At 40.6% G+C, this 25,839-nt stretch overlaps 1 protein-coding gene across 1 annotated transcript in view; it reads left to right on the forward strand.

The window, feature by feature from the left end:
• lhfpl4a (LHFPL tetraspan subfamily member 4a) overlaps nucleotides 1-25,839 on the forward strand; it is a 126,432-nt gene that overhangs the window by 70,230 nt on the left and 30,363 nt on the right. Inside the window, exon 2 of the mRNA XM_066698382.1 lies at nucleotides 22,184-22,420. Within this exon, the coding sequence (XP_066554479.1) occupies nucleotides 22,184-22,420 (237 nt within the window). The remainder of the gene's footprint in view (nucleotides 1-22,183; nucleotides 22,421-25,839) is intronic.

The raw sequence follows: 25,839 nt of genomic DNA on the forward strand, positions 1-25,839 counted from the left end.
CTGACTTTATGAAAGCCTATTGTTTTTGTAAAGATTATTATTATTAATTGTAACAGTAGTGGTAGTAGTAGTGGTAGTAGTAGTAGTAGTAGTAGTAGTAACAGTAATACTGCTATTAATGAAGTCGATTATTAACTATTATTACGTTACCAGAAACTTCGTTATCAGAATGTGTTCCAGGACATCAGAGTAGGCGAGGGAAACAGTTGGTGAATATAATTAAATAATAACAAAAAAAGATGTTATAATAATAACAATTGCAATACTTTCCTGTACTAGGAATCACAAATGTATTAATGAAACCACAGGATCAGCTTTTATAACATCGACTAGAAAATCACAGTATGGGATTGTGCAAGCAAACTGAAATGGTACAAAAATGGTAAAAGACTGCTATTTAACACAATTTGTCCAGCAACCAGTAGAGTTGATGTTGTATTAACTAACGGAAACACAGGTACAGTAGTGTTTTGAATGACCAATATTTGCATAGCCCAACATAATTGACTGCCCTAATAAATCTAAACACTTCTGTTTTTAGGATTTGCTCTGCATAGAACAGGCATAGCTATGAGTTTGGCATGTGTTCATTTAATTATGTCAGGGCACTATACTGACACAAACAACATGATTTTCAAAAGGGTCAAGATAAGAAATTGGTCACAAAGTGATTTTTAAAGCCCGCATTATGTAAATGAATAACTATTTACTATTGTATATGGTACAGAAATACAATAAATATATGTATAAAAAATAAACATCTCAGTCTAATATGGCATAATGGATATGATAGCATTCAAAATAACACATTTCCTTCTTGGCTACACAGAAATATTTCACCCAATTTGCAGTTTTCATTTTACTAGACAGGAACCCTCTAGAATTGTCTAAAGCCTCTTTTATACTAGCAATTTCTATATATTATATAATTTCTTACTCCATAAGCACCAATAGGAAATATACATAATTAATTCAACATCAGCTAACATGAATGCTTGATGTTACTCAAGGGCAGAAATATTAAAAATATTACTGTGTGACCCTGCATGACTCTTTTCTTATACACTACAATTATTTGTATATATTATATTGTATGTATTATAAACCCTTTGAACTGATTTTATTAAGTGGCCCAGCTTTTGGAATCCAACAGGGATACAAAGTGTGTTTTCTCATTATTGATGTTTAAAATGTACAATCACCCAAACTCAGAATTTTCTAAAACTCGATAACTGACATGATTGGCTTTACCTCAAAATTAATCAGATTATTATTGCCCTTATCCCTGTAGATTTTACATAGGGGAATATAAATGTAACTTAAATGACTTGATTTGGAATTGGTAAGTATTAGTAAATTCTCTGAAATAAAGACAGCAGGAATTCATATTACCTGAATTCTGAAAGGTCACATTGGGAAACAATTACATGAAGGCCCACAGCAAAGAGAACCTTCTATATTGTGTTATTGGTAGCTACAAGGGCAACAGAAGCTTTCATATCAAATGCAATATTATATTAAGATTGCACAAACATTTTATAGGCCTAGAATTGCAAGCAGTTTCAAATAAGAAATATAACTTTAAATAGAAAGGCAAGAAAGATAAACAATGTGCTTTTCCACTGAAATAATGTATTAAAATATTGGACAAGTATTGTTGAAAAATACTCCTCCTAAACGCTGTTCTTCTGCTGACCTGGTTCATGGGAAAAATTAATTGTATTAACTATATGCATCTACATTTTAAAAGAAAATTAAGAATAAAGATGTATTCCAATTAAAAGGTTTTCATCACCTGCATTTTGCACATGCGATACAATGATTCCCTTTCATTTGTAAGCTTTCTTGTTATCCTAAATAACACATGATGCTACTCTACAAATAGTTGCATGTACTTTTATTAATTCTGTATTGATTAATAATTTCCCAATTTCTTTAATCATCTCAATTAGTTTTGCCATTAAGTGCCATTGGTGCATTTTTAAGCAGCAGAAACTATGAAGTATCCCAATATTACTAATACATTTTATTCAATATTATTTGTTAGAATCTGTGAATTAATAATTTAAATATTTTAGTTTACCTACAGTATAGAGACACATAATAAAAAAATAATAAAAAAGTAAACCGCTTCCAAAAACTATTTATAAAAATCCTGGCATCATTACCTTTTTTAGCATATATAAGAAGATAACTGTGACATCCTCTAGGACCAAAGGAAAGGATCCAAGTGCAGGCTTTTAGAGTTGAAGCAGATAATCCAATAAGGGCAAAACGAGAGAGCATAAACAGGGACAGTCCAGGTCAAACGATCAAGCGAACAGGCTAGTAGGGACATCCGAAAGGGGTAAATGAGAGAAGGAAGCAAGAGGTCAAAAATACACAGGAAGGCACTCAAGAAACAAGGCTTAGAAAAGATCCAGGAGAGAATGCAAGACTTCAGGATGAATCTAGGAAACAGAGGGGTTTAAGTACTCTGAAGGAGAGAGGGATTGAACAAGGTGAATGAAGGATTGACCAATGATAGGTGAGGAGGACAGAACAGGTGCACCTGGTAGGGAAGAATGTGGAAAGACTGGTTTGACTGGATAAAGGAAAGGAGAAGCACTAAACTAGTATTCAGGAGAGGGAGACCTCTGGTGGTGAACTAAGGTAAAAACAGGGGAGACCATGACAATAACATAATCAAACAGGGTTGTTTGCAAGCAGCACATTAAATGTCACTTATAGCTTAATGAAAGAAAATGCCCTGTGCATCACATGTTGCTATTCAATTTAAGAATTGTCAGTGTTATGTCTATATCCTGACCACTAGATTCCACTCTTGATCCATCTTTCACACACGCGCACCTGATTATTTAATTATTATCCCTATCTAATTACCTAATTATCCACACCTGCTTCCCCTTCTGCTTCTCTTTCACCCTGTGTATTTATACCCCTTTGTTCTGGACATTCCCTGCAAAGTCTTGTTAAGCCTACAGTGGCAATTCTGAGCATTCTTTGCTTCTTGTATTGATCCCTAGTGTTTTGACCTGTGCTTCTCTCTTTGTTCTTCGATTCATAGATTTTCCCTGATAGCCTGTTCGTCCGATACCCTGACCTCCTGACTACAAGTTTCGCTACACCTCGACCTCCCCTTGTGCTCTGCACCTGGGAACCCTTGGCATTACAGCCAGTAGGTTACCCTGCCTTCAATCAGAGACTGATGTTATTTTATAAAAACTCGGATATAAAAATAAACACTTCCTTCAGCATCTACAAAACTTGGTAACAACTAACAAAAATATTTTAGCCTTTTGTGTTAAATTGGTTAATAATTTTCCATCTTTAATCCAAATTCATTTTAAATTTGAGGCTTCTGAAAGCAAATTCAAGAGGCTCTTTAACTCTACAGTGTTTGGTGAAATGTGTATTTCCTTTTCCACAAAGCCTGTGTAAAAATGTATGTATTTGGAATGATATTCAGTAGCAGAATACCAAGTGCAAATATCAAATACCATTATGTTATGCATGGCTCAGAGGGCAACTTTATGTGTAAAGAAGTACAGCCTTCCTGTTGGATTGCTTTGGTCAGCTGGTGTTTAAATCAGTTTTCTGGTTGGTCAGTGTCAGTGTTGGTCATATTTTTTAACAGTTGCAACTAGCTTGACTGCTTTCGGAAAATGATTAGCCTAGATATTGTTTACATGGGCTATTATGTGGGCATTTCAAGTCAAAACAAACAAACAATAAGTGCAAAACATACTGATCTCTTGCACCTGTGACTCATCAGCAACTACCTACACTGTCAGACATCTTTACCAGTTGGATATTTTTTGTCATGTGCGAATCAGCAATTTGGGGTAGATAATAAATGATATAGGAATGACTCCTGCAAATTTAGTTTGTTCAGAAATGTACATAGTTTGTGATTATACTTTATTTTTATCAAATTTAAAATTCCATCTTGGTGGTGTTCATAACTTTCATCCCCCGTAAGCATTTACTGGAGCAGGTAGTCTAATGGCCTTGGTTCTCAGTCTTTTGTTTTCTGTATTTTTCTGGTTCTAAATGTCTGTCTAGTATTGACTTTTGAGTGTGGTCTAAAGATAAATCGCAAGTTATGAAACATAAATTTAACTGAATACCAGGTGGATTCTCAATACAGAATACCAGGTGAATTAGCATTAGCTCAATGCTTTTTGATTAAGATGCTTTTTACTCTGAATGTTTTTTTTATGCACCAAGTTATTCAATTACCATTCATACAAACATACTAACTTTAATTTGTTGTTGATTACTATAACCAATGAGGCTGCAGGGACATCTATGGCATAGCAGAAAAAACAAGTCACATAAAACACACGTACCTAGCCAACAATGACTTTCATATTTGCCAATCAGTCATGTACAGACTATCTATGTACAATAAGCTTATAATGAATCTCAAAAGGCACATTTTCAACTCCTAATCTAAAACGTGATCAAAATAGGATTCTGCCTTTAAATTGTTTAATAAAAAACAGACTGCAAAGAGAGAGAGAGACAGACTGCAGAATCTGGGGCAGCCAGCAGAAGACAGAACCCAAACGCAGCATTCACACAAAAGCATCAAGCAGCAGGCTTTGAAGTTAAAGCACAAGATCAGAAATATCTGATGCAAAAACTTCAAAGGGCTGCCTTCAGAGTGAGACATAATAGGAATACTGATCTTCAACCCTAGGCCAAATATCCAAAGGAGTGACAACGCCAAGCAGTTTGGTTTTCATATGCACTAATGATACTGTTGCTGCACTGAAAAACACTGTGCAGCACTCATCCTTCACATAAACATATTTTGAAAAAGAAAAAGTGGATTTAGAATAGTGATTTTACAAACTTCCACTCCTGTCCTGTATGTTGTTGATGATGATGATAAATAATAATAATAAAAGTGTCAAAATAGTGTCATCTGCACAGCACAAATGGCCTAGCTAGAAGGAAAACTTGTGTTGTTTGAAAATGTGATAGAGGGCATAGACACAAGGTGGAGAGTTATTGTAAACCTACCTGTTCCTAATAAAGAAGACATTTAAAACAATTAGATCACTGATGTAATTCTAAAATCAGAGTTCAAAGAATTATATTCTTGCACTTTTTTATATATATTTGCTGAACCTTGTGCTGTATTTCCCTCACTGTGTAACTTATTGCAAAAAGTTTAAATGGGTTGCCAATACATATATCCTTGCACCCTGGACAGGTTTTGCATCAGGGACAAGTTTTACCATTGAAATATAACCTTTTATACCCCGTGGAAACATATGACCTTTGAAAGCTTTTATAAAAGCTCCAGACAACAGAAACTTTATTTAGAAATATTTTGTTTTGCAGGTTTATCTTTGAGATACTTATTAGTGTAAATTAATGTGATTTCAGTTTTTTTAAACATGACAATATTTTTAAACATAAGATATTGCTTTGCATAGTGTTATTAGTACTACATTTGGACATTTTCATGTATTTGTGCAAAACAAAAATATTGCACAATTGAATTTCTTCCATTAAATCATCTTATTGTTCCACTGTAATTCAGTACTCACATTTGACTTTGTAAAGTGCCCTTTGGCATTTCTTTTGCAATGGGTATTATATGTTTACTATTTACAATTTTTACAATTTTCTTGCTGCAGGCAGTTGAGGGAGAGAATTCAATTTTGTAATCTCTCACAGATAATCATTTCAGCAATTTTATTAACAGATAACAGGGAAATAGTTATTCACTCTTTGTGTGAAGGGGGTTTAAAATCAGTTTCTAGTTGTGTCCACAGCTTCTTGGGTTCTTAGTCTTTATTAATCTGGAAGAGGTCATCTGGATTTATTTGGTCAAAAGCATTCATAATCATCAATCCCCTCACCCCACCCCCAGGCTTTTCTGTTCCAGGCTGAAAATATTAAATTCCTTCAGTTTGTCTGAATTCAACATTCCCTTCAGTCATGGAATTAGTCTGGTTTCTCTCTTCTGAACTGTCACTAGAGCAGCAATATCCTTATTTGATTTTATATAGCAGGTTTTACATCTGTGCATTTAAACATTTCAGAGCAGTTACACTTTATTTTGATCGATCCATGTTGGTCATCCTGAATTGACATGAATGTATGAATAAATGTCAAACATAAATGTACTGCAGTTCAGGAAGTAAATGTAATATGTTTAATTTATCGTTATATACATATTAATTAGATATTACATTTTATTGGGGGCCATATTGTTTCATGCCACAACATGCTTTTCACAACTTAGAGAGAGAATGTTACCAAGCTGATATTCACAAAGTTTCGCAAAGTTTTTCCGTAGTCAGAAAAAATGATATTTGACTATTTTCAACAAATGCAATATGGCCACCAAAGCTTGTGACCAATCAATGTTTCCTGATTAATTTGTAATGTACATAATCATGCATTATCAGCTGTAAAAAAATCCTAAATATGTAAAATGCAACATGGTGGTTAAACCATTGTGACCTATGAGTTCACTCAGGTTCATATTCTCATAGGTATTGACCTATTGGGCTCTAAAGGAGGGGCTCAGGGAACAGGGTTATGGTGCAAAAGCATTGATTTATTATATTTACAGTGTGCAGTGATCAAACCAAAATACATATATACAAATATATCTATTGACAAAAACTCACATTTTGAATTACTTTTGCTGCACTTATGTTGAATAAGCTACTTGCCAAGTTTCAGTTCAATCAGTCTAGTGGTTTAGGTGGAGTAGCATTTAGGTGATTTATTTATAGCATTTAGCATTTATTTATCTAAAATGGAGGCTGCAAATCACATGCAATCACCCCCAGAGAGGCATATGTGTAACATATAGTGCCATCAACATAAGTTTGAAGGCAATAGCTGCAATGGATCTCATAATTTTAGTGGCTTCAAAGTAAAAATCTAGATTTTTGTCGTTTTGGTTTTGGAAGATAAAAAAAAAAAAAAATCTATACACTAAACAAACTGCAGGCAACTTTGCAGCTTCCAAGCTTAATCTACAGCTTTGTGTTTTAGGAAATATTTCGTATGATTTGTACATTTTTGCACATAATGTTATTTCTATAATTCTCCACAAGGTGGCACCAGAACATTTGGAATCTCCAATAATGACAATGTCTGTAATATTGTTAGTTCATATTGGCCATTGTCTGAACACAGTTCAGAGAGAATGGTACTGCTTTTAATTTGACAAAGTTTCACATCACATAAACTGGTCAAAACGTTTCAGAGAAATAGACATTGAACTATTTTTGACACAGGCAATATAGCCACAAAACCATCTGTCCAATCAGCTTCCTTTGAACAAATCTTAAAATAGGTCATACAAATAAGCAACACTTTGCTGTAAATTTCACATGGTTACTGCAAGTGTCTTCAGAGATACCAAATGTACACAAGAATATGAAAATGCAATATGGATACCTAACATTGTGACCCAACCATATCATCTATAAATGTGGCTTGGAGTTTTTGCAGCAGTTTCTATGAATATCAATATTGCTTCATAGATACATAGAACATTGTATGCAAGCTATGCAACCCTGAAATTAGATTTGAACCAAGTGTCATATATGCAAGGTTTCGCCTCAGTGGACCATACAGTTCCGGAGAGTCTGGGGAATCAACTCCCCTTGAACAAATATAAATATAGAATTGTTTGTACATTGTCGAAAATGCATGTTTAACACAATATCATGGTCAAACCATGTGAAATATGTAATTCTCTTTAACACAAAAATTACCATAGATGTTTACAAGTCTTGTACATTTTGTAACTTTTGAAGGACCTGTGTGGGTTAAAGGATTTGGAAGTGTTAGTGGAATAATACGAATAAAATCAAAATAATAATCATCAACAGAAACAATAGGTGTCCAGCACATTCGGTGCTAGGCCACCCAATAATAATCCTAACATGCTCATTAACATAATTTGTCCATATATTATTGGATAAATTGTATAATCAAAAAGAATAATATATTCATACTTACTAAATCCCCCCTTGGGTGTCATCTTATGTGATATCTGTAAATTACATTACAGTACATTAATAATATAAAATTTATATTTCCAGCCGAAGGTGTGGGCCCCAGTCCAGCTTCACCGCCTGCACTGCCGATACCTCCACCACTGGTCAGTAACAATACAGTGTCAATGTATGAAATAATATTATAATATTAATATTATCAAATAATATTACACTGTAGTAAATTGTAATTGTAATATGAAAATAAGTTTATAGTTGTATTACCTGGTCTATTACAGGGTAAACATTTTTTAAAGTTGTACTCTTCTTGTTTGTGCAAGAAAGCTATAGAAAATCCGCACTTCAATCACTATGAAAATTGTATGGTACGGGGCAACCCCTCTACTTCATATTTGGAATGTACGAAATTGTGACATTAATTATATTTCTTTACTATCATAATATTGCACTGTATTGTGTTACTACTGACCATGTTGCCATAGACTAAGATTAAATTAATTTGCTTGCCGAAAGGCTACTACTGGTATCAGGTTTTCACTTTATTGTAATTATTTATTTAATAATCAAATTTACATTATAGTTGTAAGTATGCGCTATCTGTAGAATTAATTTCACAAAAAAATTATACAAATGTTACACAATTTAAACATTATTTAGGTTTCCAATCTGACTGGCCTGGAGTCTGTTTGTTCTTGTAAAGTGTAATAGTGTAAGGGAGTCGGGGGGTGGGGGGGCAAGAGCTATGTTTGGAGTCTGGTAGAGTATTGTTCTTGCTGTAAGCCTTGTTCTACTCAGAACACACACACACTTCACTGTAGTAGAAAAGAGTTTCAGGGTTACAAGCCACCTGATTGGAAGCCCATTGTGATGGTAAGGATTCTTACGTTTCTTCCGAAATGACAACAAATATTTTTTTAGCTACTAAAACTGAGCTACTGTTCTCAAACTCGACTCTGTTCCATCCGCACTCCCGCGCTCTGGTGTGCTTCAGTTTCAGTTTCGGCTACAAATAGTACACTTTAAAAATAATAGTTGTGTTTATATAATGCCTTATGTATTCCAACTGCTTGCTGTGTTGGTTTTTTGTCCACAGGCTCCACAGCAGGAGTGCTAGCAGCGGCAGTACATCCGAGGCCGGTCTGAGCCTCGGTGTGTCGTAAGAGATCTCACCCATGTGATGTGCTCCTCTGCCGGCTTGCGCCCGCACTACATCCTGCGCCTGCGGCTGTAGGAGATCTCGCTATCTCAGTTCACTGAGAACGAGCTCTGTTAGCTCTCCCGGTCCATGCGTGTAGGTCTCAGTTTTAGATCCCGCTATGGCTGGTGGTCTACTACCCTCAGATCCCGGACTCCGCGTCACCCAGTGTTCCCATAAACCCTGGCACACACGGTGTGGTTAAGCCTACGGGCCTATGCGGTGCTTTGTATACAGCACCTGGTGCTTGGTATACACAGTGTTCAGTCCGGCAACAACAAGGTTGCGTGTGGTTGGTGTCGCAACGCCCCCATGTATATAAACGTTGCCGGTTGGAGGCGCACTTACAGCGGGGGGCTCGCTAGATGCTCCACTTGTTGCAGAGGCATTCCAGTTGTTGTGTGCCCCTGGTGCAAACACTGATTGGCGCCTCTGCTGCATGTTTCCCTGTGCATGCCATGTTCCACCAGGTGCCGCTGCACTCGCCGCCACGGCAGAAGTTCCCCCCACTCCGGCGAGGGGGCACTGGATCTCCGCTTCTCCCGGAGCCCCTACGTCTCCTCCTCCAGGGCTGCAGTGACGGAGACAGCCCCTCGCGCTTGCATCTCCTCCTGCTTCTGCTGCTGCGTTGGGCCCCCCACTGCTGCGCTGCGCCCCCCGTGGCTCACCGCCCTGGCCCCTGGCAGCCCACGGCAGCTGTTGGTAGGAGGGGACCTGGCTTGACCCCACCCCCTCCACCATCCGAGCCCCATCCCTCAGGCGTTCCAGCAGCCTCTGGCCCACCCTTTACACCCCCCAGCAACTCTCAAATTGGCAACACTGCACCCAGTACTCTTGTGTGATCCAAATTATATCAGTTGGCTACTCTCTTCCAGGGTGTGGTGTGGACGTGAGTGAGGGACCCGTTGCAGTGTGCGGCGCTTCGTGTCGAAATCGCTGCTCTTCTGGAGAAGTGATCAATCCGTGAAGTGCCCCCGCTGGGACAGCACTAGGGATTTTATTCCCCATACTTCCTTGTGCCCAGGAAAGATGGCGGTTTCCGCCCCATCTTGAATCTGAGGTGCCTGAACCACCACCTCAAGCGCAGGGGCACAGGAAGTTTCTCCGCTTCGCTTTATAGAGCCGAGAGATCGAGTTTGCTGTTTTCCCCTTCGGCCTGTCGCTAGCCCCACAGACTCTTTCCAAGTGCATGGATGTCATGTTAGCCCCCTTGTGTTGCCAGGGGGTCCGCGTCCTCAACTATCTAGATGACTGGCTGGTTTGTTCTCACTCAAGGGAGCAGGTTCAGGAACACACAAACCTGATTTTAGGCCGCCTCTCCGAATTGGGCCTTCGGGTCAATCAAGAAAAGAGGCGCCTGACACCAACACAGCAGACACAGTTCCTCGATTCCGTTGCCAAGCTCGCCACACTTGTGCCAGAGAGAGTTGCCTCCATATGCACGTGTCTCTCCCTCTTCCGACTGAGAGCTCGTGTTAGGGTGTCCCTTTGCCTCCTAGCGGCTGCATCACAGACCCTCCCCCTTGGCCTCCTCCAGTTGAGGCCGCTGCAGTGGTGGTTCAGGTCTCTCAGGATGCCATTACCATGGCCTACGAATCCACCGGGACCCCGGTGCCTGAACACTTGGTGGCCCACTCAACTCGAGGCGTTGCCACATCTTGGGCCCTTTTTCAAGGTGCCCCCTTGGCAGACATTTGTGCGGCTGCACCTTGGGCCACTTACATTTGCCCGGTTCTACAGGTTGGACGTGACGGGACCGGTCCCTTCCATTGGGAACCCGGTGTTGGCGGCAGTCGAGCCCCAGTAGCCTACGGGCTACTTTTCCTCTCCCAGTCTGCCCGTATTATGTGCATCCTGAGGGAGCTAGTGAACCGTGTCTTCCCTTCCACCGGACTATGCCTTCCAGTCGAGCACCCACGTGAGCTGCTCCTGGATTTACTGACAGCCCTGTCGATGTGTTCCCAGGGTCTGTCATGCGGCCTACAGGCACATTGCCTTACAAGGCCACCCTGTATAAAATTCGTTCATTATACATCGTGTTGCGGTGGTGCATGCGCCTGGCCTGTACCCCGCTCTCTCTCTATATATATAATATGTGTTAAACAGCAGGACTGTGGCTCTGTCTGACCTGTGCAGCATGGAGCTCACTGCTGCTGTTTCCAGCTAATGGCGCCCGAGTTTCGCTGCCTCGCTGTGTATATAGTTCCTTGGTCAGCAGGTCTGTGGCCCGCTCAGGCTGTGTATGGCATGGAGCAAGGGGCTGCTGTTGTCCTCCAGCAGAGGGCGCTGTGCCCCGCTGTGTACATAGTTCATTTATTCACATGGTAAGAGCTGTCTCATGCTAGCTATGCTATTCGGCAGGTGTCAACTGCTCCTGTGTTTCCACGTGTGGCGCATGAGCCGCTCCTGCGCCCCATGATGTATATAGATCATTTGTCACGACATGGTCAAGCTGATGTGGCCTTGCTTCTAGTTGTGCTAGTGGAGCAAGCGGCCACTGCTATGATGTCCCACGTGTGGCGCATGAGCAGACTCCTGCACCCCGTGGTGTATATGGTTCATTTGTACGAGATCTAATTGTCAGCATAATCGAGCTTTTCCACTCTGTACTATTGTTGAGTTGGATGCTCCTGTGCTGCACGCTGACAAGCATGAAGGTTTTGCTGTCACGCGATATGTACATATTGTATATTCTTGTTCAGCTCAGCTACTCTGTTGACTAGCCAGCTATGTATTCTGTTGTTTTTTCATTGGGTCTGTGGCCCCGCTCCTATTGGATCAGGGGTCCACTGACATGATATGCGCAGAGGCTGCACAAGTTGCTTGATTGCCTGCACCATATATTGTGCAAGTAGATTCGGCCTCGCTCCTAGCTGCACTAGTAGAGCAGCCAGCCTTGCTTTTGTGAGCAGAGGGCGTAAGAGTTGACCTCTGTAGCCCCGCCTTGTATATGCTGAGTTCCTGGTAAGAGCGTGACCGCGGTCCTCGCTCCTAGGCGGCTCAGGTGCGGCCCTATGGGACCCCTGAGGTTACTGTCTGGAGTTGTGTTGCTGAGGCCCCCTAGCGGTGCACCTCGGGGCAGGCTGCGTTATCAGCTCGCTGTCTCCTCCCTTGTGACAGCTTGGTTATACAGTAACCCCTCCCACTTGGGCAGTGCTTCCGACTTGAAAGATAACAATAGGTTGCATATGCAACCCCGGTTATCTGAAAAAGGAAGCACTGCCCAAGGGTTGCAAGGTCGCACAGGAGTCCTGGCTCCTGGCAAAAGAGGACGAACCTGCGCTGACGTTACATTTTATTGAACAGGATGTGGGAAGGGACCTGTTCTGAGTGACGTGCGCAGGGGCCAATGGCAGCTTTGATAGAGTGACGTTTCGATCAGGTTCGTGGGGCTAACGACAGGCAGAAGGGGCAGAAACCCCTCCCCCTTGGGCAGTGCTTCCTTTTTCAGATAACCGAGGTTGCATTCACAACCTATCGTTATTAATAAGAAGATGCTCATGACATATTGCATTCACGAAACATACACCAATGTCTCGTTCTCAGAAATGTCTGGGTTGATTGCTGAGACACCTTTGCATTATGACAATAGTAAATTGCTCCATCATACTGACTTATGGCATGTAGCTGCAAAAAAGAAAATGTCTGTCAGGAGAAAATCTAATTTCAGTAGTTGGATCATGTTGTCATATAGCCATAGAAAATATTTTAAAACTATTCAACTGTTTTATTTTGAAGTAATCACTAAATGAATGTCTCAATGTGTGCAAACTTGGAGTTATTATTATTTTGTATTATTAGTAGTACTATTAATAGTGAAAACAATGTCTTACTGTTAATTATTAGCTGTATGTACCTCATTGATAAATGATGTAAAGAAAATGCCTTCATATATTTGTTATGTTTTTTGTGTCAAATATATAGGTATTGTCTATTCATGATAGATTTCGACAGCTTTGAAGATGTCTAACAAATTGGATTTGTGAAAACTTGTGAAATTATTTATCTCTGAAATTTGATTTGGTGAAGAGATGTTTTATAAAACATTTATGATGTAATTGCATTTGTGAAAAACTCATAGGAGAAAACAAACAAAAATGACAACATAATTAAACATTTAATTAAACATCCATATAGCCAGTGGCAGAGGTATCATAGTGGACTGTAAATGTAAATGTTATATTATTGTTTCAATTCAATCATTAGACAATGCTATTGATAAACCTAGGCTACATTCATATGTATACCTTTGTGTTTGATTGCATTATGCTATTTGTAGTACAGTATTTGATACAGGGAAATACTGGTAATACTGTACAAAAGGTCACACACTTGAATGGTCTGACACAGTTGCTACCTGTATAAAGGAGTTAGAAGACTTGACACTCATTTAATCAAAAATATCACTCATAATTTCCCTGGAAAACTGTTGTTTTTCCGGTTGTTTGAAAATGGATATATATAAACAATCATTTTTGAACGATCTAGCAAAAATGCTGAATTTTTGAAACAATGCCGTCAGTCCCTTTCCCAGAGGTGTGCACCTTGCTTCTTCTATTACCATACCGAAGACTGTGGCAACTGCAGAAAGGTAATTTGCAAAAATGAAAACTACAAGGGTCAGAACAGGCTGTATGGATTGGAGCAGTTATCCTTTAGAAAATGAACAGGCCAGAAAACAGTCCCTTTAAAAATATCAAAATATCAGTTGATTGGACAGTAATTGTTTCCTTTTACTTTCTCACTTTTCTGCCCAAGGTTTGCAATATGTTTCTCCATGCCTTTTCGTTGGACAGAGAGGTTTTGTTTTGATACTGCTCACTAAAGTTGTGAGTTAAGAGCCTGGGATAAACAAACCTTCTACATTAATGGAATCAAATGTATTGGGATGCCTTTAACCTTTAATATAGTTAGTAAAATTAATTAGCAGGATAACTAGCAGAAAGTGATGTGGACATCTAACACATGTGTGAGCCCTTTGAAACAAGGGCTGCGAAGACAATCACTTCTTTCCACAGTGCTAGTCAACAGAAATATAGCTGTGTGGGGTGGACTGATGCAATTCTCACCAATAACCCTAAGTAATTCACAGGTACCTAGTAAGTTAGAGGTTGTTGTTTTCTGGCTAACTATAGTCATTCTGAAGTGCCACTGGTTCTTTCTTTGCAGATTGTGGCTGTCAATTTGATCTTTGGGGCTGTAGGTCACTAGCCTTCTTGCTAGTTTCAGTGTGCATGTCCTATCTACAGTGGCTTTGTTACCCTGTTTCAACAAATCTGACTTGACTTTAGTGTGGAAGAAAGTAGTGGACAGGTAACATTATCGATATACCGTATCACCATAACAAGTGCTTGGAGGAGGTTCCATTCTGATTCACAGTTAATCTGAATTACATTCATTTTTCATCCAAGGAGATAAGCCTTTACAAACAGAGCACCTTTAGCTTTCTTATCACTTACACAGTAAAACTATCTAGTCTAGTAGCACAGTATAGATCTTAAATTGAGGTATCTGACACACATGCATGCAGAAGATCCAGCACAATACTTTTAGATAGGGATCCTTTCTCAATTGCTCAAATTCAGACAAACCTTCTATTTTTAAATAACTTTTCTGTAGGTATCAATTAACAAAAAATATCAGTTTACTGTGGGGCCATCCATGCAGAGGAAACAAAATGATTTGTTAGTAAAGTGTGCTGGAGGAGTGGAGAATACAGCCTAGATTAATGTGCAACTTGTTCATAAACATTGGCAGCAGAAAGTAAGTTAAGATTATGAAGAAAAAGATAGACTAAATAAATACTTGGACTCTGAGGCAGAGGAGGCATTTCTAACAATGGCCAAGAGATAATTCCAAAGCTTACAGGCCCTATAGATACATTTCTACCTCTTATTTTATATTTTGGGATCCTGGAAACATAATAGTCAAGCAGGTGAATATAGGGCTTTAAGCTCAGTAAGGTATTCAGAGGCTAACCTGTTTAATGCTTTATACTGTAGGTCAATAGCAGAACTTTTAAATCAGTTATATATTTCACTGGGAGCCAGTGAAGAAATGCAAGGAGTGGAGAAATATGATTACATAGGTATTATTAGTTTACATTTTTGAAATCCTGGCAACTACATTTTGGACTAGCTCAAGATTATAGATCATACACTTAGGATTGCCTGCGAGTATAGGTTTACAATAATCAAGTCTAGACGTGACAAAAGCATATATTATTTGTCTGGATCCTAAAACATCTTAATGTAGAAATTTTTGGAGCTGAAGGAATTACATGCTGGTCACATTTGTAATGTGCATATTAAAACAGAGGTCTGGATCAAAGATAACACCTAAGTTATGTACTGATGTTTTAGAACCGAGGTTAAAGCCATTCACATTTAGGCCAGACAAAGTTGCATTGCCAGTATGTTTTGTTTGGTCTTAATGTTAAAAAATCATTATCTCAGAATGCTCTGAGACAGGTCACTTATAGTTATATTGTCATACGTGTTCATAGATAAATATAGTTGCCTACCATCAGCATGACAGTGAAAGTTGATATTTTGCTGATACGTGCAACACCTAGCCACTAAGGCCAAGGCTTTAGCTGCTAAGAACCTGGGGAGTACATAACGATAGGTTGCGTATGCACGTTATCTGAAAAATGAAGCACTGCCCAAGGGGGAGGGGTTTCTGTGCACTTCCATAGGAACCTGATCGAAACATCACTCTTTCAAAACTGCCATTGGCCCCTGCGCTCATCACTCAGAACAGGTCCCTTCCCACTTCCTGCTCTATAAAACGTGACGTCAGCGCAGGTTCGTCCTCTTTAGCTGGGAACCAGGACTCCTGCGCGACCTTGCAACCCTTGGGCAGTGCTTCCTTTTTCAGATAACGCATATGCAACCTATCATTATCTTTCAAGTCGGAAGCACTGCCCAAGGGGGAGGGGTTACTGTATAACAAAACCGTCGCAAGGGAGGAGGCAGTGAGCTGATAAAGGAGCCTGCCCCGAGGTGCACCGCTAGGGGACCTCGGCAACACAACTCCAGACAGTAACCTCAGGTGTCCCGTAGGGCCGCACCTGAGCCATCCAGGAGAACTGTCTACTGGGAACTATGCAATCAGCATATACAAAGCGGGGCTACAGAGGTTAACTCTTACGCTCTCTGCTTACAAGAGCAAGGCCGGCTGCTCTACTAGTGCAGCTAGGAGCGAGGCCGTAATCTACTTGCACAATGTCTGGCGCGGGCAATCAAGCACTTGTGCGGCATCCGCGCAATATCATGGCAGTGGACCCCTGATCCAATAGGAGCGGGGCCACAGACCCAATGAGAAAAATACAATATAATACATAGCTGGCTAGTCAACAGAGTAGCCGAGCTGAACAATATACAATATATACATATCGCGTGAAAGCAAGGCCTTCATGCTGTCAGCGCGCAGCACAAGAGCATCCAATTCAACTAAACAGTACAGAGTGGAAGAGCTCCATTGTGCTGACAATTTAGATTTCGTACAAACGAACTATATACACCACGGGGCACAGGAACAAACTAATGCGCTGCCCATGAAACACAGGAGCAGTTGACGCCTGCTGGTTAGATCGGCTAACGCAGGGCAACATTAGCTCTACTGTGTTAACAAAGGAACTATATACACAGCGAGGCAGCGAAACTCAAGCGCCATCAGCTGGGAACAGCGGCATTGAACTGCCTGGGGGGGCGCCTGCCTGCCAGTGTGACGCTGGCGAAGATCGGCAGGTTGGCGGGGCTGTGACCTGGGCTGTGGTCTGGGAGCTGCAGTCGGGGGGCCTCCCCGCCGGCGAGCTGACGCAGACGGCCTTCGTTGCTGGACCTGAGCTGCCACTGGGTACACTCAGGCCAGCTGCAGGGACTGCTCCCTCTCTTGGAGGGTGCGTGAGAGCATCTCCTCCACAGAGGGGCCAAAAGTAAAGCCTGGTGAGAGAGGAGCATCCATGAGGAGAGCCCTGTCCGCCTCAGGGACCCGCCGTGCCTGGGGACGGACGGGACAGAATCGGCATTAGCTATCAATAATAACTAAACACACACAAGACGATGTGTAGCGCAAACAGTGGTGAACAACCCTATAAAGTGAGCCTGCCAGACGAAATATGCAGTTTGAATGTTTATTACAAACACAGACACAGGGAGCTTACGATCCTGAGTCCAGCGAAGAGGCAAAAGAGGATGAACCTCTGCTGACATCACGTTTTATAGAACAGGAAGTGGGAAGGGACCTGTTCTGAATGACGAGCGCAGGGGCCAATGGCAGCTTTGATATTGTGACATTTCAATCGGGTTCCTACGGAAGTGCACAGAAATCCCCCTTAGGCAGTGCTTCCGACTTTTAAGATAACCCACGTACACTATATGCATTATGCATACACTCTCAAATGCTTTCTCGTAATCAACAAAGCCCAGGCACAGAGGAAGCTCATATTCTCTGCATCTTTCCAATATTTATCGTACAACTTGTATATGATCCATTATGTCTATTTCTGAATCCCGCTTGTTCTCTTGGCAATGTGTTACAACCTTCATAAATACTTTGTATAAGATGGGAATTAGACTAATGGGTTCCCTATGGTCCTTAGTCCTTGGTGCCATTGATTGCACACATGTGCAGCTACAAGCAACTTCTCAGAGCTGTTACATTTACATCAAACACAAGGGTGTACATTCTGTGAACATGCAAGTAGTTTGTAATGCTAACAACATCATCAAACACGTGTTTGCCAGCTATCCCTTCTCTGCTCATGACTCATTTATCCTTGGTAATTTTCAAATCCAAGCAGAATTTGAGCAGGATCACAGTCTAGTTGGTTGGCTAATAGGTGTTATTAATGGTTACACACTGAGGAAATGGTTAATACTGCAACACAAATACCATTGCTGAATACAGACACTGTGGAGGCCAAATTAAACCTTGGACAAAAACGTATTGGACATATGGAGAAATCTTTCCAGCAAAATATATAACTGGATATGTCAGCATATTAAGTCCTGTCTGACTTGGAGAGACTGTGAGAACAAGTCAAGCAGCATGTGAGCTGTGCTGCACAGAGTTGGAATTATAACCAAAATAGGAGAGAAGCTTGTTTCTTAGTACTTTTGTTTCTAACATTCACACATTTGTTTGGCCAGACGACAACCAATGTTTGGACAGGCGGACTGTCTGACCAGAATATAGCTGCGGGAAACCCAAATTTTATGATTTCCTTTCATATGTGGCCACATACAACAAAAAAAGAGTTTTCTAAGTAATCTCTGCTGAAATGCATTGCTTTTGGACTAATGGAGTTGCGGTCTATAGCTTATGCTGCTGTGTTTTTTTAATAAGTTACAGACAGCACACAGACAACCTAGAACTTCAATTCAATGGACCATGTATTTCCACTGTTAAAAACTGGCAATACAAAATGAGTGTTGGATTGCAAATTGGAAAGCTTTAATACATTTCACTGATCTCTCCTTGTCTTGGTTTATTCATAACAAGCAAAAAAAACTGATCCAGGTGTGCACTGTGCAGGCGTATTGTCAGAAATAAAGAACCATGCATGCGCAAAAAATAGTACAAGAAAAAGTATGAAGAAAAACTACCAAATCGATTTTGTTGGTTTCACAAGAAGACACTACATCTTAACAAGTTTTACCAGTCCTACCAAATTAGCGATTTAAACATGCAGCTGTTTTTTAGTTATTTGAGGATTTGTAACTTGAAATGTCGTTGTTCTGCCTAATATTGTGTAATATTGTGTAATATCCCCCTTTTGCCGCCAAAACAGCCCTGACCCATCAAGGCATGGACTCCACTAGACCTCTGAAGGTGTGCTGTGGTATCTGGCACCAAGACGTTAGCAGTAGATCCTTTAAGTCCTGTAAGTTGCGAGGTGGGGCCTCCATGGATCGGACTTTTTTGTCCAGCACATCCCACAGATGCTCAATTGGATTGAGATCTGGGGAATTTGGAGGCCAAGTCAACACCTTGAACTCGTGATGCATCAGACCAGGCCACCTTCCTCCATTGCTCCGTGGTCCAGTTCTGATGCTCACGTGCCCATTGTAGGTACTTTCGGCAGTGGACAGGGGTCAGCATGGGCACCCTGACTGGTCTGCAGCTACGCAGCCTCATATGCAACTAACTGTGTTGCACTGTGTGTTCTAACACCTTTCTATCAGAACCAGAATTCACTTTTTCAGCAATTTGAGCTACAGTAGCTCGTCTGTTGGATCGGACCACACGGGCCAGCCTTCTCTCCCCACTTTATCAATGAGCCTTGGCCGCCCATGACCCTGTCACCAGTTCACCGCTTTTGCTTCCTTGGACCACCCCACAAAGGCTGCAGTTTTGGAGATACTCTGACCCAGTCGTCTAGCCATCACAATTCGGCCCATGTCAAAGTCGCTCAGATCCTTACACTTGCCCATTTTTCCTGCTTCTAACACATCAACTTTAATGTTTTTAATGTTCACTTGCTGCCTCATATATCCCACCCACTGACAGGTGCCATGATAACGAGATTATCAGTGTTATTCACTTCACCTGTCAGTGGCCATAATGCTATGGCTGATCGGTGTATATATGTATGTGTTATTTTATTGTTTAGGAGATTGTATTTTATTTTCGGTGGTATTCCTCTGTTGCTGAGAGGTGGAGGAAGGCACTGGCAGGGGCGGACTGGGATCAAAATTCAGCACTGGCATTTTAGTCACACTGGCCCCCCACACCCAAAGCACAAACAACCATCACCTCCTCCCCCCAACCCCCAACAGCCTCCTTCCGCCCCACACACCACCACCACTAATTACACACAGGGGCTAATGTCACAAACCTGTGCCTTACTTTTAGTTAAGCTTATTTATAACAAATACTAGGAGATACAACTCCCCACTATAGGTACGCCTCTGTTGCCTCGCCTCCCTGTTGAGCTGCCTATCTCTGCAGATGAGTCCCCCTACCCTAAGTGTTAATTATTATTACATATATAGCTAACATAACAAGGACCTGGGAGTACATCTATGTACCTCTGTTTTCTGCGTACCTCTACTGCACTCACCGTGATCACTGGGACCAGAAGACCACATTGCCTGTGCTGGGCCTAGCAAAATCCTAGTTGTGATTGAATAAACACATGAGACAAAGACAATCACTAAATAAATGCCTAATACATGACATGGGGCTCATAATACTTTATAAAGGCCCTGTGTTTTGGTTGATCGTGTCACATGACGAGAATGTGAACCTTTTTTTAAAGGGTTTTCATCAAACTATCCTCTTTTCTTGATGTTAATGTCAGATGGCCCAGCACTATCCTCAGACAGTTGCTTTCAATTTCATTATAATTATTATTTATTTATTTATATATTGAGGGGGATGCTTAAAATAAAGGTTCAAATCCAGGTCTGGTCAATATAATAGAAATGATAAATTAATTGTCAAAATTGTTATCTGATGAAGGCAGGGGTGTCGCAAGGCGGTAGGCATCCTAGGCAATTGCCTGGGACCCCGGGCTAAGGGGGGGGCCCAAATGTGAACCCCCCCCCCCCGGTCCGCTGCCCCCTGCTCTCACGGGAGAAAACTTCACCGCACCCCTTCCCCCCCGCGGCATCACCGTCAGGAATTATTTTGCCTGGGGCCCCCACATACCCTAGAATCGCATCTGGATGAAGGCTTTAAGTGTATTATTGTGCCGTCAGCATTTGTGAAGGAGTTGTCTTTGTGTAGGAGTATATTACCAATTTCAGGATATCATTGCTGACAGATCACATCTACTGCCTATCATGTGTTCTCCCCAGAATCCCAAATTGCCTAATTAGTCTACCATTAGACTAATATATAAGTAAATATATGTGTTTTTATTTATTAAAAAATGGAAACCACAGTAAACACTATTGACATTTAAATCTACTATAAATAATGTATTAAAAGTTAAATTTATTTTTAGTAATGATATATACAAATATATAAACCACTAAACCTCTAACAATTAGTCTACATTCAATGAGAAACACTGTATTTGTTAAGGAACGTGTGACCTCCCTACTGTTACTGTACTACTAGTTATTTCATACGATATAGACAACATATTAACTTCAGCAGTAACTGAAGTAACTAACAGTAACTCAGGCGCGTTTAACTTTGAATGTGAATTTATATAACCAAAAGCTCAGCCTCCTCCTCAGCCAATCAGAAAGCCGGGCCATTGATCTTATGCTGGCTCCTGCACATATCAGCCAAATGCTCCTTATGAGAAAACCATACCGCCCACCGAACTAAAAAATAGTCCTGCCCATCTGGCATTTGCCAGAATTGCCAGACAGCCAGTCTGCCTATGGGCACTGGACTGCAGCATCAGTGGTGGAGGGACATGGCACATACATGTTATGTATTGAAAAGTAAAGATTTTCTTGCTTCTAACTCTAACTGTATTAATATTTTCAAATGTCTCCTCCCTCACAGAGATATGTACGAGCACTGCTTCTATTTAAGTTTTTCTATGAACAATGCTTTAGCACTGTTATTGACAGCCTCTTAAAAGGAATGCAACTGCCTCCCAAATGGACAGGGGTTTTCACTTCCCGCTGGTCAGGAATAGGCTTGGCATTGGGTTTTACCCCTGAATTTGCTTTGCACCCAGGAAATATTTGTGATTAAAATTGCACTTTTGCACTGGGGCCACATTTTCTTTACATTACCTTTGCCCTTGCATTTGCATAATCAAAATCAAGCTCATTAATGTTGTGTTGTTCTGTTGTCATGTTGTCATTCCCATATGCAAAATAAATATATATTAAAAAACATATTATAATTATGTTTTTAAATGGTAAACAAACAAAAAAAAGGTAAACTTATGCAAATTGCTCCTCTCAGTATTGCTTCACAGTTTCACAATGTAATCCTGGTTGTTTACTGTGTTCTTTTCTCACTTTCTCTACATGGTTTGGCTTACCTCTTCTCTTTCTCTCTGTATCCACAGCTGTATGTTTGGTTTTGGGCTGCATGATTTTTCCTGATGGATGGGACTCTGAAAAGGTGATGCTATTGTGTGGGGAGGAGACGGGGAAGTACACCCTAGGGAACTGCTCTGTGCGCTGGGCATATATCCTGGCTATCATCGGCATCCTGGATGCTCTCATCCTCTCCTTCCTAGCCTTTGTATTGGGCAATCGGCAGAACGACCTACTGCAGGACGAGCTGAAGGCCGACAACAAAGGTAGGCAAAGCCACCGATTACATAACTTTTGCTCAAGGCACACAGGGGTGCAGTATAAGACTCACTGTGTTTATGTGCTGTATGGCAGGTGACTACCTGTTTAGCTGGAAGGACAGGAAGTAACTGAGGAAAGATAATTAGAAAGGGATTTATAGAAATACAGAAATTAAACAAACACATTAAATACAGAAACAAAAAAAGAGATTACAATCAGGGAAGAAGACATGAAAGGAAGAAAGAAAATATATGGAATAATAATAATAATAATAATAATAATAATAATAATAATAATAATAATAATAATAATAATAATAAAAGAGGAAAAAATAAAGAACAAAATAACATAATATTTACAAATGAGGGCACCTCATTTGACCAATCATGTTTATTTGGAAAATGGTAACTTGATGTTTTTTTTTTGGTTCCAAGACAATTTTAAAGAAAGAATTAAAGGAATGAGAGTAAAATGAGAGAGGCAACATGGAATAAATAATACACATTTTTGCTAATCGTGTTTATTTTGTATTAGTTTTCCTCCCTTTCCTCATAGTTTTATTAACATATTTTTGCATATATAAAAGTAAATTGGTGGATTTGTTTGACCATATATCAACATTGCTTGATGTGATAGTATGTAATGATATAATCTGTCCTGGAGTGATAGGAAATGCTCCTAAAGTCTTACATATGATTGAAGTGGATGCAAGCTGATAGTGAAACCCAGTTACGCATCATCACAATTATTGTAAATTGGTGACTGGTCCTACGTAGCACATCATTAAGTACTCAGTTTGAACCACTATCAATTTAACTGCCAGGGAAACTTGCAAGATCAAATGTATTTTTATATTAATTTCACAAATATACTCTTTCCTCTGTGCTAGAATAGTTAAACATTAATAATTAATAGAGCTATTCATCTGTTGCAAGTTACTTCCGGCAGTATGTTCTAAAAAGCCATGTCTACCTTCGATAAGTGAGTTGTTTTGATGTGTGCACAAGCACACCTCGTCTATATGGAAATAAGTCCTTTTGGTGAAAAAATGTAAAAGCAGTGCAACCGTTACATAAGGGTTATTCAAATATGATGTAGGTCAAACAAGATTAATATTTACTGATTACAATTAATATTATTATTTTCACATACCATATTAGATTGTTAATTTGATGTTTTCTTCAATTCTTCTAGTAATATTACCCATGGTTTTAGATACAATAAAATAAATATATAAACATGATGCTCAATATCTAAAAAATTTAACTAAACAAATGCATGCATACCCATCACATTGAACATGATAGAGTGTGGGTCTGGTGAAGTTACAGAACAGAGACCCATCAAACTGTACATTAAAAACGAAAAAGTGTTGGATTAAAACAATTTCTAGCAACTAATAGAAAAACGAGTTCAAAAACAGAAAAAAAACATTGAAACTCCTTGAATCATCTTCCAGGAATGGAGATTTGAGAGATATTTCTGATCTGAATGATTGCCAGAGTGAATGGGGTGTAAAAGTTTGCTCACTGAATCATTTATATACATTCCTCTGTCAGCAGAATTGTTTCTTTAGTATCCATAAAGCCACACATCAGTAATAACAATTTGTTCTTATTATTATTTCAAACAGTACATTCAATACCAGAATGGTTTGAAATAAAATAATTTCTAAAATGGAGCAACAGCTATGGTAATTATATACTATAAACTATAAACAGAGGAATTAATCACAATGCTTATGTAGGGGTGAAAAGTTCATTTCTATTGAATTGAAATAAGGAAACATGCACAGCACTGTCACATTCCACAAACATATACTTTGTGTCCTGCTTCTTCCAGGGTCTTCAATAGGTGTAGTCTGTGGGACTGGTTGGGAGAAGTGTTGTTCAGTTAATCTGGCAAGGTTTTCTGTGTTGTAATACCCTCTGCTGGATTGATTGTTATGGAGTTTTTATACTCCTCCACCAGCTGTTTCATGAGATTGGCCCAGAACTTGTAAAAAGTGGTGTGTTTCGTAGAAGTTACTGTGATCATTGGGTACCACCAAGTCCCACAAGTGAAAGACTTTTTCTACCATTTTACTAATTGTCTTGTGAAGCTTTGTTGAAGTCTCCCTTTGTTTTTTTTATATTAAATTGAGTACTCTGGCTTCATTTTTTCTCACCTGTCATCAGCCTTTGCCATGTGTTTTATCAATGGGCAATGACTGGACGACAAGATGTACACATTACATTTGTCATGCCACTTTGCTGCCAGCAGCTTGTCAGTGGAAGAAACTGAACATCACCTTTCCCCAGCTTGTCCTTGAACACAGGCCTGCCTTTGTGGTTGGGTTGGACTGTCCTCTGGTATACGTGTTTGTCTCACCAATGGGGAATTAGGGTTGAGTTAGCACTTCTGGCATTGATGCCAGCTCTTGTGGCTGTGGAAACCTATGTGAGAGCCACACTTTTCTGCAGGCAGGGCATATATACTGAAGCCGAGGAGTGCAAAAGCAAATCAAACTCGTTAACAGGACGTTGCAGCGACCACAGGAGAGAAAGGGCTGTAACAGTTGAAACACGTCAGCAGCGTCAGAAGAAGGCGCTGCTGCTACAGGAGAGAGAGAGAGGGGCGCTAACTTTGAAAACACGTCAGCAACCAGTGGAGAGAAAGAGTGAAAACACCTGAAACATGACAGAGGCATTGAAACAACAGCGACATCCCAGAGAAACAGCAGCGACATTTAGACAACGCGGGCGGAAACAGGCTCCTGTGGCGGCAAAGACATTTTCCAAGAGCTCGCCTAGTTTCCCGTGTCTGCCATTGTGACGCATCGCTCTCGGTGTTTGTGGACAGTCTCTGCTGTGTTTAGGGTCACCATGGCTCCAGATTATTCTGGGGTCACACTACACGATTTCTACACTCCGACCCGATTTTGTGCACAGTGTGCAGCTCACACTTAACCACTATTTTGTACCGAATTGATGTCTTTTGCGTCGTGAAGCAGCGCACAGCCCAGCGCTTCAGTACAGACACACACAACTGATCTGACATCCGTGTCGTGGATCTGCGTCACAGCCTCACACTCCCACACCCGCACAAACACAGCGATCCGCACAGAGAGAAGAAACACACACGACGGCCACAGGCACAGGTCACGTTCGTGAAGTGCAGATGTCCGCAGTCATGCGCAGATCTGCGCTGCTCCACCAATGGGATCAATGGATTTCTGCAGATCTGTGCAAAACTGCGGAAATCTGCGCAACACGAACACGACCACAAACTGCTGTTGCCGTTCGTGTTCGTGTGTCGGACAAACACACAAAGCGCAGAGAAAAGAGGATGAGTGTGAAGACATGGCCGTGAGAGCTGCAGCTGCAGTCACAGGCTCTATCCATCCCACAGTGTGAGCATCGCATTGTAGGGTCGATATTTAGCG

Source organism: Amia ocellicauda, chromosome 3 (genome assembly GCF_036373705.1).
Source record: "Amia ocellicauda isolate fAmiCal2 chromosome 3, fAmiCal2.hap1, whole genome shotgun sequence".
NCBI classification, from domain to species: domain Eukaryota; kingdom Metazoa; phylum Chordata; class Actinopteri; order Amiiformes; family Amiidae; genus Amia; species Amia ocellicauda.